The following is a 16056-nucleotide window of genomic DNA, read 5'->3' as shown; positions in this document are numbered from 1 at the left end:
CATGATTCAAACCATCCAATCGTGGAAGAGGTTTTATTTTGTTCCTGATAGCGCTATTTTAGCGTTAAGGTCGAAAATAAAGTCTGAGGTTAACACAGGGGTATAGGAGATGTTATATACCTTTTGTTCTATAATGTAATAGCAGTCAGTTGACATGATCTTTATGAATTATGAAGCCTTTATATGCTTTATGTTTGTTTTTTTATTACATCATTTCTTTAAAATTCACAAAATGTGACGTTAGCTGATTAAGATTATATCATAGAACAAAACGTATATCTCCTAAACCTGTGTTTACCACATACCTTCATCGTTTATCCAAAAACGCCATTCATTTTCTCCATAGGGGTTTTACTACGTTCGACAATTGTAGTACTCATCACTGCATTCTCATCCAGAAAGTTGCTTGGCCCTCTACGATGTCATGTAGGTTGATACATTGCTATGTTTTAATTTATAAAGACCTTTTACAAAAAATCCCACTGTACCTAAACATCATTAACTTCAAACATACGAGTGACCGCACCCTGTCTCAAGGATAGCTAAGGTAACTCTGGAAATTCCTTTGGTCTCAACTGAGTTAGGTAAATCCGTTTTTAGTTTTTTTGCACCTTATTTTGTCGAACAAAATTTCAAAATGTGATGCTTTGGTGCCGCTAGGCCAATTCATAAAGATGATTGAGGACCTTATTACTGATGAATGTGTTTGTGTTTTTATGACCGTGTTTTTCTTTCTGCTTGCATTGTGTATTTATATTTTGATGTGTGTATTTTCTGTAATTCAGGGCATCTGTAAAAGAGACCTTGATCTCAGTATGAATCCTTGATAAAAAAAAATTAAGGTTAAATAAATAGACGTTGTCCAACGAACAATGGAGTCGTCCCTACAAAAAGACGCCATTACTATTTCTCTCTCTTGGCGTCTTTTTGTATGCACTAACTCCGCCTTAAAGCACATAAAGGCTTCATAATTCATCAAGGTCATGTTAACGGACTTATATTATCTTATATCACTAAACGTATAAGATCTCATAAGCCTGTGTTAACCTCAGACCTTATTTTCGGTGTTTATCCCCCAAACCCGATATTTTTTTGTGTGTGGAATTTTCATTGTTGGACAAAAAAACACATGTAAATCAGCTCTAAGTGATTTTAATTTAAGAATCTGTTTCCAAGTATTTCCACGCAAAATAGAGAGACACGATGTGATCGTAGACAAACGTAAGCAAGGTTTGAAATGTTTTAGTTAAACATATCTCTTTAGGCTTCTTGCGGTCAATTTGTAGTCTACAAATTATTTGGAATTATGTTCCGGCCCTTGACCAACTCAATAAAAAAAAATCGTTCCCCAACAGAATCTAGTTGATGATCCCTGCACTATAGTAAACTGTAGATATATTATATAAATATTATATATATATATATAATATAAATATTTTTGATGTTATTCATATAACAGCCAGTCTAATATTATTAAAGTCTAAGCATGTTTAGAGATTAAGGCTCAGGAAAATATTATCTTTATGTTTATCACAGTTGAAGAAAACAAAACTCTCATTAGGTGGGTTGAAATATTAGGTATGTATGGTCAAAATAATTGCAATACACAATTTATTCTTTCATTTCCCAATGAGTCCATGCTGCAAGATGTTTTAATGAAAAAGATCACTCACGAAAAAGTAAAATGTTCTCATAGCAAATGTATATTTTATTGAAGCTTAAGTATATCAGTATAAAAAAAAAGGCATTTGATCCATCTCTACAAACATACAGTACATTTAACTGGGATGTGAATACAAATCAAGTAAGTCACACTAAATACATGGTTTAAGCACAATAGATTAAATCCTTGTTATACACAGAAAATCATTTCCAGCGCGTGAATAAACCAGGAAGAACAACGAGTCCCAAATGGCAATCTATTGTGCGTTACTTTGGGCTTTGGGCCCTGCGATAGGCTAGCGTCCTTTCCAGGGGGTGGAGTTGTACATCAAGCTGCCTCATGGGGGTGGAGTTTTACATCAAGCTGTCTCATGGGGGTGGAGTTGTACATCAAGCTGTCTCATGGGGGTGGAGTTGTACATCAAGCTGTCTCATGGGGGTGGAGTTGTAAATCAAGCTGTCTCACGGGGGGTGGAGTTGTACATCTAGCTGTCTCATGGGGGTGGAGTTGTACATCAAGCTGTCTCATGGGGGTGGAGTTGTACATCAAGCTGCCTCACGCTACAGAAACAGGAGACAGGCTCCTGCCCTATGGGACATTCTGGTTCATACAAGGCTACTTACTTTATAAAGGGAATAGGGTGCCATTTGGGACTAACTTAATGACATATAGGTTCAGTGCCTTCAGGAAGTATTCACCTTTAACCCTTGACCTTTCCCACATTTTGTTGTGTTACACCCTGAATTTAAAATGAAATAAATTGAGATTTTGTGTCACTGATCTACACACAATCCTCCATAATGTCAAAGTGGAATTATGTTACCAGGGAGGTTTTCCAAGGGTTCGCAAAGAAGGGCACCTATTGGCAGATGGGTAAAAAAGAAGAAGCAGACACTAAATATCCCTTTGTGCATGGTGAAGTTATTAATTACACTTTGGATGGTGTATCAATACACCCAGTCACTACAAAGATACAGGCGTCCTTCCTAAATCAGTTGCCGGAGAGGAAGGAAACCACTCAGGGATTTCACCATGAAGCCAATGGTGACTTTAAAACAGTTACAGAGTTTAATGTTTGTGACATAAGAAAACTGGGGATGGATCAACAACACTAGTTACTCCCCAATACTAACATAAATGACAGAATGAAAAGAAGGAAAACCTGTACAGAATCAACATTTTCAAAAACATGCATCCTGTTTGCAAACAAGGCAATAAAGCAATACTGCAAAAAAAATGTGTCACAGAAATTATGTTTGGGGCAAATCCAACACATCACTGAGTACCACTCTTCATATTTTCAAGCATGGTGGTGGCCGCATCATGTTATGGATATGCTTGTCATCGGCAAGAACTAGGGAGTTTTTCAGGATAAAAATAAACGTAATAGAGCTAAGCCGCCGGCAAAATCCTCGAGGAAAACTTGGTTCAGTCTGCAAAATATACACTGGAGTTGCTTACCAAGACCACATTGAATGTTACTGAGTGGCCTAGTTACAGTTTTGACTTACTTGAAAATCTATGGCAAGACTTGAAAATGGCTGTCTAGCAATGATTGACAACGCATGAAGAATCTTTTGAAGAATAATGGAAAAAATATTGTACAATCCAGACGTGCAAAGCTTTACCGACTTACCCAGAAAGACTCACTGCTTTAATTGCTGCCAAAGGGGATTGTAACGTGTTGACTCAGGGCGTTGAATACTTATCTAGTCAAGATATATTCGTGTTTTATTTTACATACATTTATTTTTGAGTATTTTGTATAGATCGTTTACACACAAAAAAAAGACAATTCAATCCATTTTAATCCCACTTTGTAACACAACAAAATGTGGTAAAAGTCAAGGGATGTAAATACTTTATGAAGGCACTGTAGATAGAAGGTACTGTAGATAGAAGGTACTGTAGATAGAAGGTACGGTAGATAGAAGGTACTGTAGATAGAAGGTACTGTAGATAGAAGGTACTGTAGATAGAAGGTACTGCACTGTGGATAGAAGGTACTGGAGATAGAAGGTACTGTAGATAGATAGAAGGTGCTGTAGATAGATAGAAGGTACTGTAGATAGAAGGTACTGTAGATAGAAGGTACTGTAGATAGAAGGTACTGCACTGTGGATAGAAGGTGCTGTAGATAGCAGGTCCTGTAGATAGGAGGTCCTGTAGATAGAAGGTCCTGTAGATAGAAGTTACTGTAGATAGAAGTTACTGTAGATAGAAGTTACTGTAGATAGAAGGTATTGTACTGTAGATAGAATATACTGTAGATAGAAGGTACTGCACTGTATATAGAAGATATTGTGGATAGAAAATACTGTAGTGTAGATAGAAGGTACTGTAAATAGAAGGTACTGTAGATAGAAGGTACTGTAGATAGAAGGTACTGGAGATAGAAGGTGCTGTAGATAGAAGGCACTGTACTGTAGATAGATAGAAGGTACTGTAGATAGAAGGTACTGTGGATAGAAGGTACTGTAGATAGAATGTACTGTAGATAGAAGGTACTGTAGATAGAAGGTACTGGAGATAGAAGGTGCTGTAGATAGAAGGCACTGTACTGTAGATAGATAGAAGGTACTGTAGATAGAAGGTACTGTAGATAGAAGGTACTGTAGATAGAAGGTACTGTAGATAGAAGGTACTGTGGATAGAAGGTACTGTAGATAGAAAGTACTGTACTGTGGATAGAAGGTACTGGAGATAGAAGGTGCTGTAGATAGAAGGTACTGTAGATAGAAGGTACTGTAGATAGAAGGTACTGTAGATAGATAGAAGGTACTGTAGATAGAAGGTACTGTAGATAGAAGGTACTGTGGATAGAAAGTACTGTGGATAGAAGGTACTGTAGATAGAAGGTACTGTACTGTGGATAGAAGGTACTGGAGATAGAAGGTGCTGTAGATAGAAGGTACTGTAGATAGATAGAAGGTACTGTAGATAGAAGATACTGTGGATAGAAGGTACTGTAGATAGAAGGTACTGTAGATAGAAGGTACTGTACTGTAGATAGAAGGTACTGTAGATAGAAGGCACTGTAGATAGAAGGTACTGTGGATAGAAGGTACTGTAGATAGAAGGTACTGTACTGTGGATAGAAGGTACTGGAGATAGAAGGTGCTGTAGATAGAAGGTACTGTAGATAGAAGGTACTGTAGATAGATAGAAGGTACTGTAGATAGAAGGTACTGTGGATAGAAGGTACTGTAGATAGAAGGTACTGTAGAGAGAGGGTACTGTAGATAGAAGGTACTGTACTGTAGATAGAATGTACTGTAGATAGGAGGTGCTGTACTGTAGATAGAAGGTACTGTAGATAGAAGGTACTGGAGATAGAAGGTACTGTACTGTAGATAGAAGATACTGTACTGTAGATAGAAGGCACTGTAGATAGAAGGTACTGTAGATAGAAGATACTGTACTGTAGATAGAAGATACTGTACTGTAGATAGAAGGTACTGTACTGTAGATAGAAGGCACTGTACTGTAGATAGAAGGTACTGTAGATAGAAGGTACTGTAGATAGAAGGTACTAGAGATAGAAGGTACTGTAGATAGAAGGTACTGTAGATAGAAGGTGCTGTAGATAGAAGGTACTGTAGATAGAAGGTACTGTAGATAGATAGAAGGCACTGTAGATAGATAGAAGGCACTGCAGATAGATAGAAGGTACTGTAGATATAATGTACTGTAGATAGAAGGTACTGTAGATAGAAGGTACTGTACTGTAGATAGAAGATACTGTAGATAGAAGGTACTGTGGATAGAAGATACTGTACTGTAGATAGAAGCTACTGTACTGTAGATAGAAGGCACTGTAGATAGAAGGTACTGTAGATAGAAGATACTGTACTGTAGATAGAAGATACTGTACTGTAGATAGAAGGTACTGTACTGTAGATAGAAGGCACTGGAGATAGAAGGTACTGGAGATAGAAGGTACTGGAGATAGAAGGTACTGGAGATAGAAGGTACTGTAGATAGAAGGTGCTGTAGATAGAAGGTACTGTAGATAGAAGGTACTGGAGATAGATAGAAGGCACTGCAGATAGATAGAAGGTACTGTAGATAGAAGGTACTGTAGATAGAAGGTCCTGTAGATAGAAGGTGCTGTAGATAGAAGGTGCTGTAGATAGAAGGTACTGTAGATAGATAGAAGGCACTGCAGATAGATAGAAGGTACTGTAGATAGAAGGTACTGTAGATAGAAGGTACTGGAGATAGAAGGTACTGGAGATAGAAGGTACTGTAGATAGACGGTACTGTAGATAGATAGAAGGTACTGTAGATAGAAGGTACTGTAGATAGAAGGTGCTGTAGATAGAAGGTGCTGGAGATAGAAGGTGCTGTAGATAGAAGGTACTGGAGATAGAAGGTACTGGAGATAGAAGATACTGGAGATAGAAGGTACTGTAGATAGATAGAAGGTACTGTAGATAGATAGAAGGTACTGTAGATAGAAGGTACTGTAGATAGAAGGTGCTGTAGATAGAAGGTGCTGTAGATAGAAGGTACTGGAGATAGAAGGTGCTGGAGATAGAAGGTGCTGGAGATAGAAGGTACTGTAGATAGAAGGTACTGTAGATAGAAGGTACTGGAGATAGAAGGTACTGTAGATAGAAGGTACTGTAGATAGAAGGTACTGTAGATAGAATGTACTGTAGATAGAAGGTGCTGTACTGGAGATAGAAGGTTCTGGAGATAAAAGGTACTGGAGATAGAAGGTGATGGGGTTTGACAGGGATGGTCCTCACATGGGCCAGCAGGATAAGGCACCATCCACTTTACAGATCATTCCAGACTCCCGTGGGAAAGTCACTGGTTTTCCTGAGGAAACAAACAAATAATGACCTTTATTTATTATATCAAATATATTTATATTAACCAGGTGTCATAACCAGCCATAAATTAACGCAATATAAACTCAGAAAAAAAATAAACGTCCTCTCACTGTCAACTGCTTCTATTTTCAGCAAACTTAACATGTGTAAATATTTGTATGAACATAACAAGATTCAACAACTGAGACATAAACTGAACAAGTTCCACAGACATGTGACTAACAGAAATGGAATAAGGTGTCCCTGAACAAATGGGGGGTCAAAATCAAAAGTCACAGTCAGTATCTGATGTGGCCACCAGCTGCATTAAGTACTGCAGTGAATCTCCTCCTCATGGACTGCACCAGATTTGCCAGTTCTTGCTGTGAGATGTTACCCCACTCTTCCCCCAAGGCACCTGCAAGTTCCCGGATATTTCTGGGGGGAATGGCCCCACCCCTCATCCTCCGATCCAACAGGTCCCAGACGTGCTCAATGGAATTGAGATCCGGGCGCTTCACTGGCCATGGCAGAACACGGACATTCCTGTCTTGCAGAAAATCACACACAGAACGAGCAGTATGGCTGGTGGCATTGTCATGCTGGAGGGTCATGTCAGGATGAGGCTGCAGGAAGGGTACCACATGAGGGAGGAGGATGTCTTCCCTGTAACGCACAGCGTTGAGATTGCCTGCAATGACAACAAGCTCAGTCCCATGATGCTGTGACACACCGCCCCAGACCATGACGGACCCTCCACCTCCAAATCGATCCCGCTGCAGAGTGCAGGCCTCGGTGTAACGCTTATTCCTTCGACGATAAACGCGAATGCGACCATCACCCCTGGTGAGACAAAACCATGACTCGTCAGTGAAGAGCACTTTTTGCCAGTCCTGTCTGGTCCAGTGATGGTGGGTTTGTGCCCATAGGCGACGTTGTTGCCGGTGATGTCTGGTGAGGACCTGCCTTACAACAGGCCTACAAGCCCTCAGTCCAGCCTCTCTCAGCTTATTGCGGACAGTCTGAGTACTGATGGAGGGATTGTGCGTTCCTGGTGTAACTCGGGCAGTTGTTGTTGCCATCCTGTACCTGTCCGGCAAGTGTGATGTTCGGATGTACCGATCCTGTGCAGGTGTTGTTACATGTGGTCTGCCACTGTGAGCACGATCAGCTGTCCGTCCTGTCTCCCTGTAGCGCTGTCTTAGGCGTCTCACAGTACGGACATTGCAATTTATTGCCCTTGCCACATCTGCAGTCCTCATGCCTCCTTGCAGCATGCCTAAGGCACGTTCACGCAGATGAGCAGGGACCCTGGGCATCTTTCTTTTGGTGTTTTTCAGAGTCAGTAGAAAGGCCTCTTTAGTGTCCTTAGTTTTCATAACTGTGACCTTAATTGCCTACCGTCTGTAAGCTGTTAGTGTCTTAACGATCGTTCCACAGGTGCATGTTCATTAATTGTTTATGGTTCATTGAACAAGCATGGGAAACAGTGTTTAAACCCTTTACAATGAAGATCTGTGTAGTTATTTGGAATTTTATGAATTATCTTTGAAAGACAGGGTCCTGAAAAAGGGACGTTTCTTTTTATGTTTATGTCACAACAGGTCTAAATATATGTGTTATGATCATATTATGACATGTTATGTCAGCTGTTATGACATATTATGACATGGTTATCACCGTTACATAACGTGTTATGACGCTAGATTTCATGTAAAGTGTTACCGATTTTTCCTAACCCTAAAACAACGACAAAATCTGAATGTGTGCGTCTTCATAACATGATTGATTTCAGGACAATAATTATAACTTTACTATAATATCTATACAGTATTTAATTATAACTTTACTATAATATCCATACAGTATTTAATTATAACTTTACTATAATATCTATACAGTATTTAATTATAACTTTACTATAATATCTATACAGTATTTAATTATAACTTTACTATAATATCTATACAGTATTTAATTATAACTTTACTATAATATCTATACAGTATTTAATTATAACTTTACTATAATATCTATACAGTATTTAATTATAACTTTACGGTAATATCTATACAGTATTTAATTATAACTTTACTATAATATCTATACAGTATTTAATTATAACTTTACGGTAATATCCATACAGTATTTAATTATAACTTTACGGTAATATCCATACAGTATTTAATTATAACTTTACTATAATATCTATACAGTATTTAATTATAACTTTACTATAATATCTATAAAGTATTTTAATTATAACTTTACGGTAATATCCATACAGTATTTAATTATAACTTTACTATAATATCTATACAGTATTTAATTATAACTTTACTATAATACCTATACAGTATTTTAATTATAACTTTACGGTAATATCCATACAGTATTTAATTATAACTTTACTATAATATCTATACAGTATTTAATTATAACTTTACTATAATATCTATACAGTATTTTAATTATAACTTTACGGTAATATCCATACAGTATTTAATTATAACTTTACTATAATATCTATACAGTATTTAATTATAACTTTACGGTAATATCCATACAGTATTTAATTATAACTTTACTATAATATCTATACAGTATTTTAATTATAACTTTACTATAATATCTATACAGTATTTAATTATAACTTTACTATAATATCTATACAGTATTTAATTATAACTTTACGGTAATATCCATACAGTATTTAATTATAACTTTTCTATAATATCTATACAGTATTTCAAGGTTCAGTTTCAGCATGTGTGACTTGGTAGAGAGTAAAATGGAAGAGTGTTGACCTGGTATAAGAGGGATCTTGGTCCCAGAGTTCTTGAGGACCACCTGCAGAGCGCAGGGTTTGGTATTCCCAGCATGCTTTGCTCCCTCTCTCAGTATGATGTAAACTTCCTGTCCCCTCACTAGCCAGTCCATCTTGTTGCCCAGGTAACTGATCCCCCGGATGCACAGCTGAGTGATGTCCTCAGGGATGGAAGGGGCGAAGGCCAGACAATCTTTCTGTACTCTGAGAAGGAAAATGAAAAAGAGAGAAGGGTACATACTGCAGATCACCGAGGAGCTCATTGTTGCCCTATGTCCCAACAGTTAAAGACGTGGGGTTAAAGACATTCTCTGATACTTTGGACACTAAGAAAGTATTTTTGTAATTCTTTGATGGCTGATGTGTCAATGTGTAGAGCATTCATTCAAAATCTATGAGCATAATTACTACCTAACATCAATTATTCACAAAGTCCCTAGTTTGAAAGCGACTGTTTTCTTGAAGCGATGCTGCACGATTTCCCCTACACTTCTCCCCACGTGGGCCAGCCCCGTAGCAAATGGAGTTATAGCCAATGAGCTTCAGCCCCTCGCATTTGTGTGACAGCTAGCAAGAGGCCTGCCCAGCGTTATCCAATGAGGTTGTAGGGCGGGCCCAACGGCTCAGTCGACGCGAGAGAGCGAGCGAGAGAGAGAGAGACTCTCTTTTGTATACTCTAAAAGGTATACAAAAGTACCAGAGAATGTTTTTAAGACAGGAAGTAGGTACGTATACTATTATAGCAGAATACAAGTGTAATGTACGTCTTATGATGCCACTATATGACCGTTTGGTTTCAAGCCAAGTGATGTGTATGGTGGTGGATATAACTGACCTGAATCCAGTGTAACCAAACAGAACAGCCTGCAGGAATCCTCCCATACCAGTGAGAAAGTTCACCGCCCCAGAACCATCAGACGATTCACTCCATACCTGAGAGACATTAATGTGACACATACTGTGTGTGTGTGTGTATGCGAGAGAGACAGAGAGAGAAAGAGAGATATATATAGAGAGAGAAAGAGAGATATATAGAGAGAGAGAGACAGAGAGAGAAAGATAGAGACAGAGAGAGAAAGATAGAGACAGAGAGAGAAAGATAGAGAGACAGAGAGAGAGACAGAGAGACAGAGACAGAGACAGAGAGAGAGAGAGGGAGAGAGACAGAGAGAGAGAGAGACAGAGAGAGAGAGAGAGACAGAGAGAGAGAGAGAGAGAAAGAGAGAGGGAGAGAGAGAAACAGAGAGAGAGAGAAAGAGAGAGAGAGAAAGAGAGACAGAGAGAGACAAAGAGAGAGAGAGAGAAAGAGAGAGAGACAGAGAGAGGGAGAGAGAGAAACAGAGAGAGAGAGACAGAGAGAGAGAGAGAGAGAGAGAGAGAGAGAGAGAGAGAGAGAGAGAGAGAGAGAGAGAGAGAGAGAGAGAGAGAGAGAGAGAGAGAGAGAGAGAGAGAGAGAGAGAGAGAGAGACAGAGAGAGGGAGAGAGAGAGAGAGAGAGAGAGAGAGAGAGAGAGAGAGAGAGAGAGAGAGACAGAGAGAGAGAGAGAGAGAGAGAGAGACAGAGAGAGGGAGAGAGAGAGAGAGAGAGACAGAGAGAGAGAGAGAGAGAGAGAGAGAGAGAGAGAGAGAGAGAGAGAGAGAGAGACAGAGAGAGAGAGAGAGAGAGAGAGAGCTTTTCCCCATTCTGACCTGGAATGGTCCCTGGATATTTTTGAAACACTTCTGTAGTAGACGGCCAGCCTTCTCCACCTCCCCCAGCTCCAGCCAGCCCACTGCAAACATACCCTGGCAGAATACAGACACTAACACACTTGACAAATGGGCTTCGACATCCCCAACTAGGTAAAACTCGTCTTTAAAAAAAAAAGAGATTATATATTATATATGGGATCTAACCCCAGGCTGTAGTGACGCCGATGCAGTGCCTTAGACCTCTGCACCACTCAGGAGGCCGGTATAAAACCCTTCTACACCCCCAACAGCGTAACACTATTCTACACCCCCAACAGCGTAACACTCTTCTACACCCCCAACAGCGTAACACTCTTCTACACCCCCAACAGCGTAACACTATTCTACACCCCCAACAGCGTAACACTCTTCTACACCCCCAACAGCGTAACACTATTCTACACCCCCAACAGCGTAACACTCTTCTACACCCCCAACAGCGTAACACTCTTCTACACCCCCAACAGCGTAACACTCTTCTACACCCCCAACAGCGTAACACTATTTTACACCCCCAACAGCGTAACACTCGTCTACACCCCCAACAGCGTAACACTATTCTACACCCCCAACAGCGTAACACTATTCTACACCCCCAACAGCGTAACACTATTCTACACCCCCAACAGCGTAACACTCGTCTACACCCCCAACAGCGTAACACTCTTCTACACCCCCAACAGCGTAACACTCTTCTACACCCCCAACAGCGTAACAGTATTCTACACCCCCAACAGCGTAACACTATTCTACACCCCCAACAGCGTAACACTCTTCTACACCCCCAACAGCGTAACAGTATTCTACACCCCCAACAGCGTAACACTATTCTACACCCCCAACAGCGTAACACTATTCTACACCCCCAACAGCGTAACACTATTCTACACCCCCAACAGCGTAACACCCTTCTACACCCCCAACAGCGTAACACTATTCTACACCCCCAACTGAGTGACACCCTTCTACACCCCCAACTGAGTGACACTCTTCTACACCCCCAACTGAGTGACACCCTTCTACACCCCCTAGTGACACTCTTCTACACCCCCTAGTGACACTCTTCTACACCCCCAACTGAGTGACACTCTTCTACACCCCCAACTGAGTGACACCCTTCTACACCCCCTAGTGACACTCTTCTACACCCCCAACTGAGTGACACCCTTCTACACCCCCAACTGAGTGACACCCTTCTACACCCCCAACTGAGTGACACCCTTCTACACCCCCTAGTGACACCCTTCTACACCCCCGAGTGACACCCTTCTACACCCCCAACTGAGTGACACCCTTCTACACCCCCAACTGAGTGACACTCGTCTACTCCCCCAACTGAGTGACACCCTTCTACACCCCCTAGTGACACTCTTCTACACCCCCAACTGAGTGACACTCTTCTACACCCCCAACTGAGTGACACCCTTCTACACCCCCTAGTGACACCCTTCTACATCCCCTAGTGACACCCTTCTACACCCCCAACCGAGTGACACCCTTCTACACCCCCAACTGAGTGACACCCTTCTACACCCCCAACTGAGTGACACCCTTCTACACCCCCAACTGAGTGACACTCTTCTACACCCCCAACTGAGTGACACCCTTCTACACCCCCTAGTGACACCCTTCTACATCGCCTAGTGACACCCTTCTACACCCCCAACCGAGTGACACCCTTCTACACCCCCAACTGAGTGACACCCTTCTACACCCCCAACCGAGTGACACCCTTCTACACCCCCAACTGAGTGACACCCTTCTACACCCCCAACTGAGTGACACCCTTCTACACCCCCAACTGAGTGACACCCTTCTACACCCCCACTAGTGACACCCTTCTACACCCCCGAGTGACACCCTTCTACACCCCCAACTGAGTGACACCCTTCTACACCCCCAACTGAGTGACACTCGTCTACTCCCCCAACTGAGTGACACCCTTCTACACCCCCTAGTGACACCCTTCTACACCCCCGAGTGACACCCTTCTACACCCCCAACTGAGTGACACCCTTCTACACCCCCAACTGAGTGACACTCGTCTACTCCCCCAACTGAGTGACACCCTTCTACACCCCCACTGAGTGACACTCTTCTACACCCCCAACTGAGTGACACTCTTCTACACCCCCAACTGAGTGACACCCTTCTACACCCCCTAGTGACACCCTTCTACATCCCCTAGTGACACCCTTCTACACCCCCAACCGAGTGACACCCTTCTACACCCCCAACTGAGTGACACCCTTCTACACCCCCAACTGAGTGACACCCTTCTACACCCCCAACTGAGTGACACTCTTCTACACCCCCAACTGAGTGACACCCTTCTACACCCCCTAGTGACACCCTTCTACATCGCCTAGTGACACCCTTCTACACCCCCAACCGAGTGACACCCTTCTACACCCCCAACTGAGTGACACCCTTCTACACCCCCAACCGAGTGACACCCTTCTACACCCCCAACTGAGTGACACCCTTCTACACCCCAGTGACACCCTTCTACATCGCCTAGTGACACCCTTCTACACCCCCAACCGAGTGACACCCTTCTACACCCCCAACTGAGTGACACCCTTCTACACCCCCAACCGAGTGACACCCTTCTACACCCCCAACTGAGTGACACCCTTCTACACCCCCAACTGAGTGACACCCTTCTACACCCCCAACTGAGTGACACCCTTCTACACCCCCAACTGAGTGACTCCCTTCTACCAGTAAGGATTTCAGAACACATTCATAATACACACATACTGCATTCATTAGCAGTAGAAAGAAATGCTTATGTACTGCTTACGAATGGGTTATGAATGGGTTATGAATGGGTTATGTATGGGTTAGGAATGAGTTATGTATGGGTTATGAATGGGTTATGTATGGGTTATGTATGGGTTATGTATGGGTTATGTATGGGTTATGTATGGGTTATGAATGCGTGATGTGTTATAAAGTCCTTTTTGTTGGGTAGGTACCCCTTTCAACAGTACAGTTGACACATTGACCCGTTCTTGGCAGTGCATGGTAATACCAGTATGTGACGTACCCATGTCATAGCTGGTCCACCAGGGTCTGTGACAGCCTCGTAGAACTCCAGGTCATTTCTCCTGACCTCAGGGGTCATAGGTAGACCCAGGGGATAGCCTAGCAACACTGTGTCAGCCTGCTTCACAAATTGTCCTGGGAGAAAGTCAAATAAAATAAAATAAAGCGGAGACTCAATAATACTGCATGTGTTACATGTCCTTATTACTGAAATGACTGGATGAGATTGATAGTACACCTTTTTAATTAAAATTTAAAAATACACACATAGAAAAAGAGCTATTCATTTGGTAAAGCAAGCAACTAAGTGAACGTGCGCAACGGGCAAGACTCGCCTTTTTTGTAGCCGTCAAATTCAGGATGGTATTTCTGCTTCTGATCGAAAGGGATTTTAATCTTGTCTGCTACCTGCTGCCACTCCTGAGGAGCAGGGTACTTCAGCAGGGCAGCCAACTCCACAGCAAACTCAAGACTGGGTAAGAGATGAGAAAGAAGGTCGTTGATGTTACTACTATTCTTACCGGCAAAGCCTGGATGTGGAAGTACGATGGCTTCCACATGAATAAGGTCTATGGAAAATAAGGTGAGATTGGGAAATACCTGAGGGTGGTGTCACGCCCTGACCTTAGAGATCCTTTTTATGTCTCTATTTTGGTTTGGTCAGGGCGTGAGTTGGGGTGGGCATTCTATGTTTTGTGTTTCTATGATTTTCTATTTCAATGTTTTGGCCGGGTGTGGTTCTCAACCAGGGACAGCTGTCTATCGTTGTCTCTGATTGAGAACCATACTTAGGTAGCCCTGTCTATCGTTGTCTCTGATTGAGAACCATACTTAGGTAGCCCTGTCTATCGTTGTCTCTGATTGAGAACCATACTTAGGTAGCCCTGTCTATCGTTGTCTCTGATTGAGAACCATACTTAGGTAGCCCTGTCTATCGTTGTCTCTGATTGAGAACCATACTTAGGTAGCCCTGTCTATCGTTGTCTCTGATTGAGAACCATACTTAGGTAGCCCTGTCTATCGTTGTCTCTGATTGGGAACCATACTTAGGTAGCCCTGTCTATCGTTGTCTCTGATTGGGAACCATACTTAGGTAGCCCTGTCTATCGTTGTCTCTGATTGGGAACCATACTTAGGTAGCCCTGTCTATCGTTGTCTCTGATTGGGAACCATACTTAGGTAGCCCTGTCTATCGTTGTCTCTGATTGAGAACCATACTTAGGTAGCCCTGTCTATCGTTGTCTCTGATTGAGAACCATACTTAGGCAGCCCTGTCTATCGTTGTCTCTGATTGAGAACCATACTTAGGCAGCCCTGTCTATCGTTGTCTCTGATTGAGAACCATACTTAGGCAGCCCTGTCTATCGTTGTCTCTGATTGAGAACCATACTTAGGCAGCCCTGTCTATCGTTGTCTCTGATTGAGAACCATACTTAGGCAGCCCTGTCTATCGTTGTCTCTGATTGAGAACCATACTTAGGTAGCCCTGTCTATCGTTGTCTCTGATTGGGAACCATACTTAGGCAGCCCTGTCTATCGTTGTCTCTGATTGAGAACCATACTTAGGCAGCCCTGTCTATCGTTGTCTCTGATTGAGAACCATACTTAGGCAGCCCTGTCTATCGTTGTCTCTGATTGAGAACCATACTTAGGCAGCCCTGTCTATCGTTGTCTCTGATTGAGAACCATACTTAGGCAGCCCTGTCTATCGTTGTCTCTGATTGAGAACCATACTTAGGTAGCCCTGTCTATCGTTGTCTCTGATTGGGAACCATACTTAGGCAGCCCTGTCTATCGTTGTCTCTGATTGGGAACCATACTTAGGCAGCCCTGTCTATCGTTGTCTCTGATTGAGAACCATACTTAGGTAGCCCTGTCTATCGTTGTCTCTGATTGAGAACCATACTTAGGTAGCCCTGTCTATCGTTGTCTCTGATTGGGAACCATACTTAGGCAGCCCTGTCT

The 16056-nt window shown here is 42.1% G+C and overlaps 1 protein-coding gene across 8 annotated transcripts in view; it reads right to left on the bottom strand.

Moving 5' to 3' along the window:
- Positions 1 to 1685: 1685 nt before the first annotated feature.
- The window catches only part of pgghg (protein-glucosylgalactosylhydroxylysine glucosidase), a 36826-nt gene continuing 22455 nt past the window's right edge, over positions 1686 to 16056 (bottom strand). For 6 of the 8 annotated variants that reach the window (XM_071415681.1, XM_071415683.1, XM_071415682.1 and 3 more), the window contains 6 exons: positions 14427 to 14563; positions 14093 to 14226; positions 10999 to 11094; positions 10146 to 10243; positions 9291 to 9514; positions 6281 to 6490 (listed from right to left, as the gene is read on the bottom strand). In XM_071415681.1, the coding sequence (XP_071271782.1) occupies positions 6414 to 6490; positions 9291 to 9514; positions 10146 to 10243; positions 10999 to 11094; positions 14093 to 14226; positions 14427 to 14563 (766 nt within the window). In that variant the 3' untranslated portion in view covers positions 6281 to 6413. Of the gene's footprint in view, positions 6491 to 9290; positions 9515 to 10145; positions 10244 to 10998; positions 11112 to 14092; positions 14227 to 14426; positions 14564 to 16056 lie in introns of those variants that run through there. The other 2 variants (XR_011676724.1, XM_071415680.1) reach the window with 2 other exon arrangements.

This window comes from Salvelinus alpinus, chromosome 9 (assembly GCF_045679555.1).
Source record: "Salvelinus alpinus chromosome 9, SLU_Salpinus.1, whole genome shotgun sequence".
Classification (NCBI taxonomy): Eukaryota; Metazoa; Chordata; class Actinopteri; order Salmoniformes; family Salmonidae; genus Salvelinus; species Salvelinus alpinus.
Note: the sequence above shows the minus strand (reverse complement) of the source record. Positions and strands in the feature narration are given on the sequence as shown.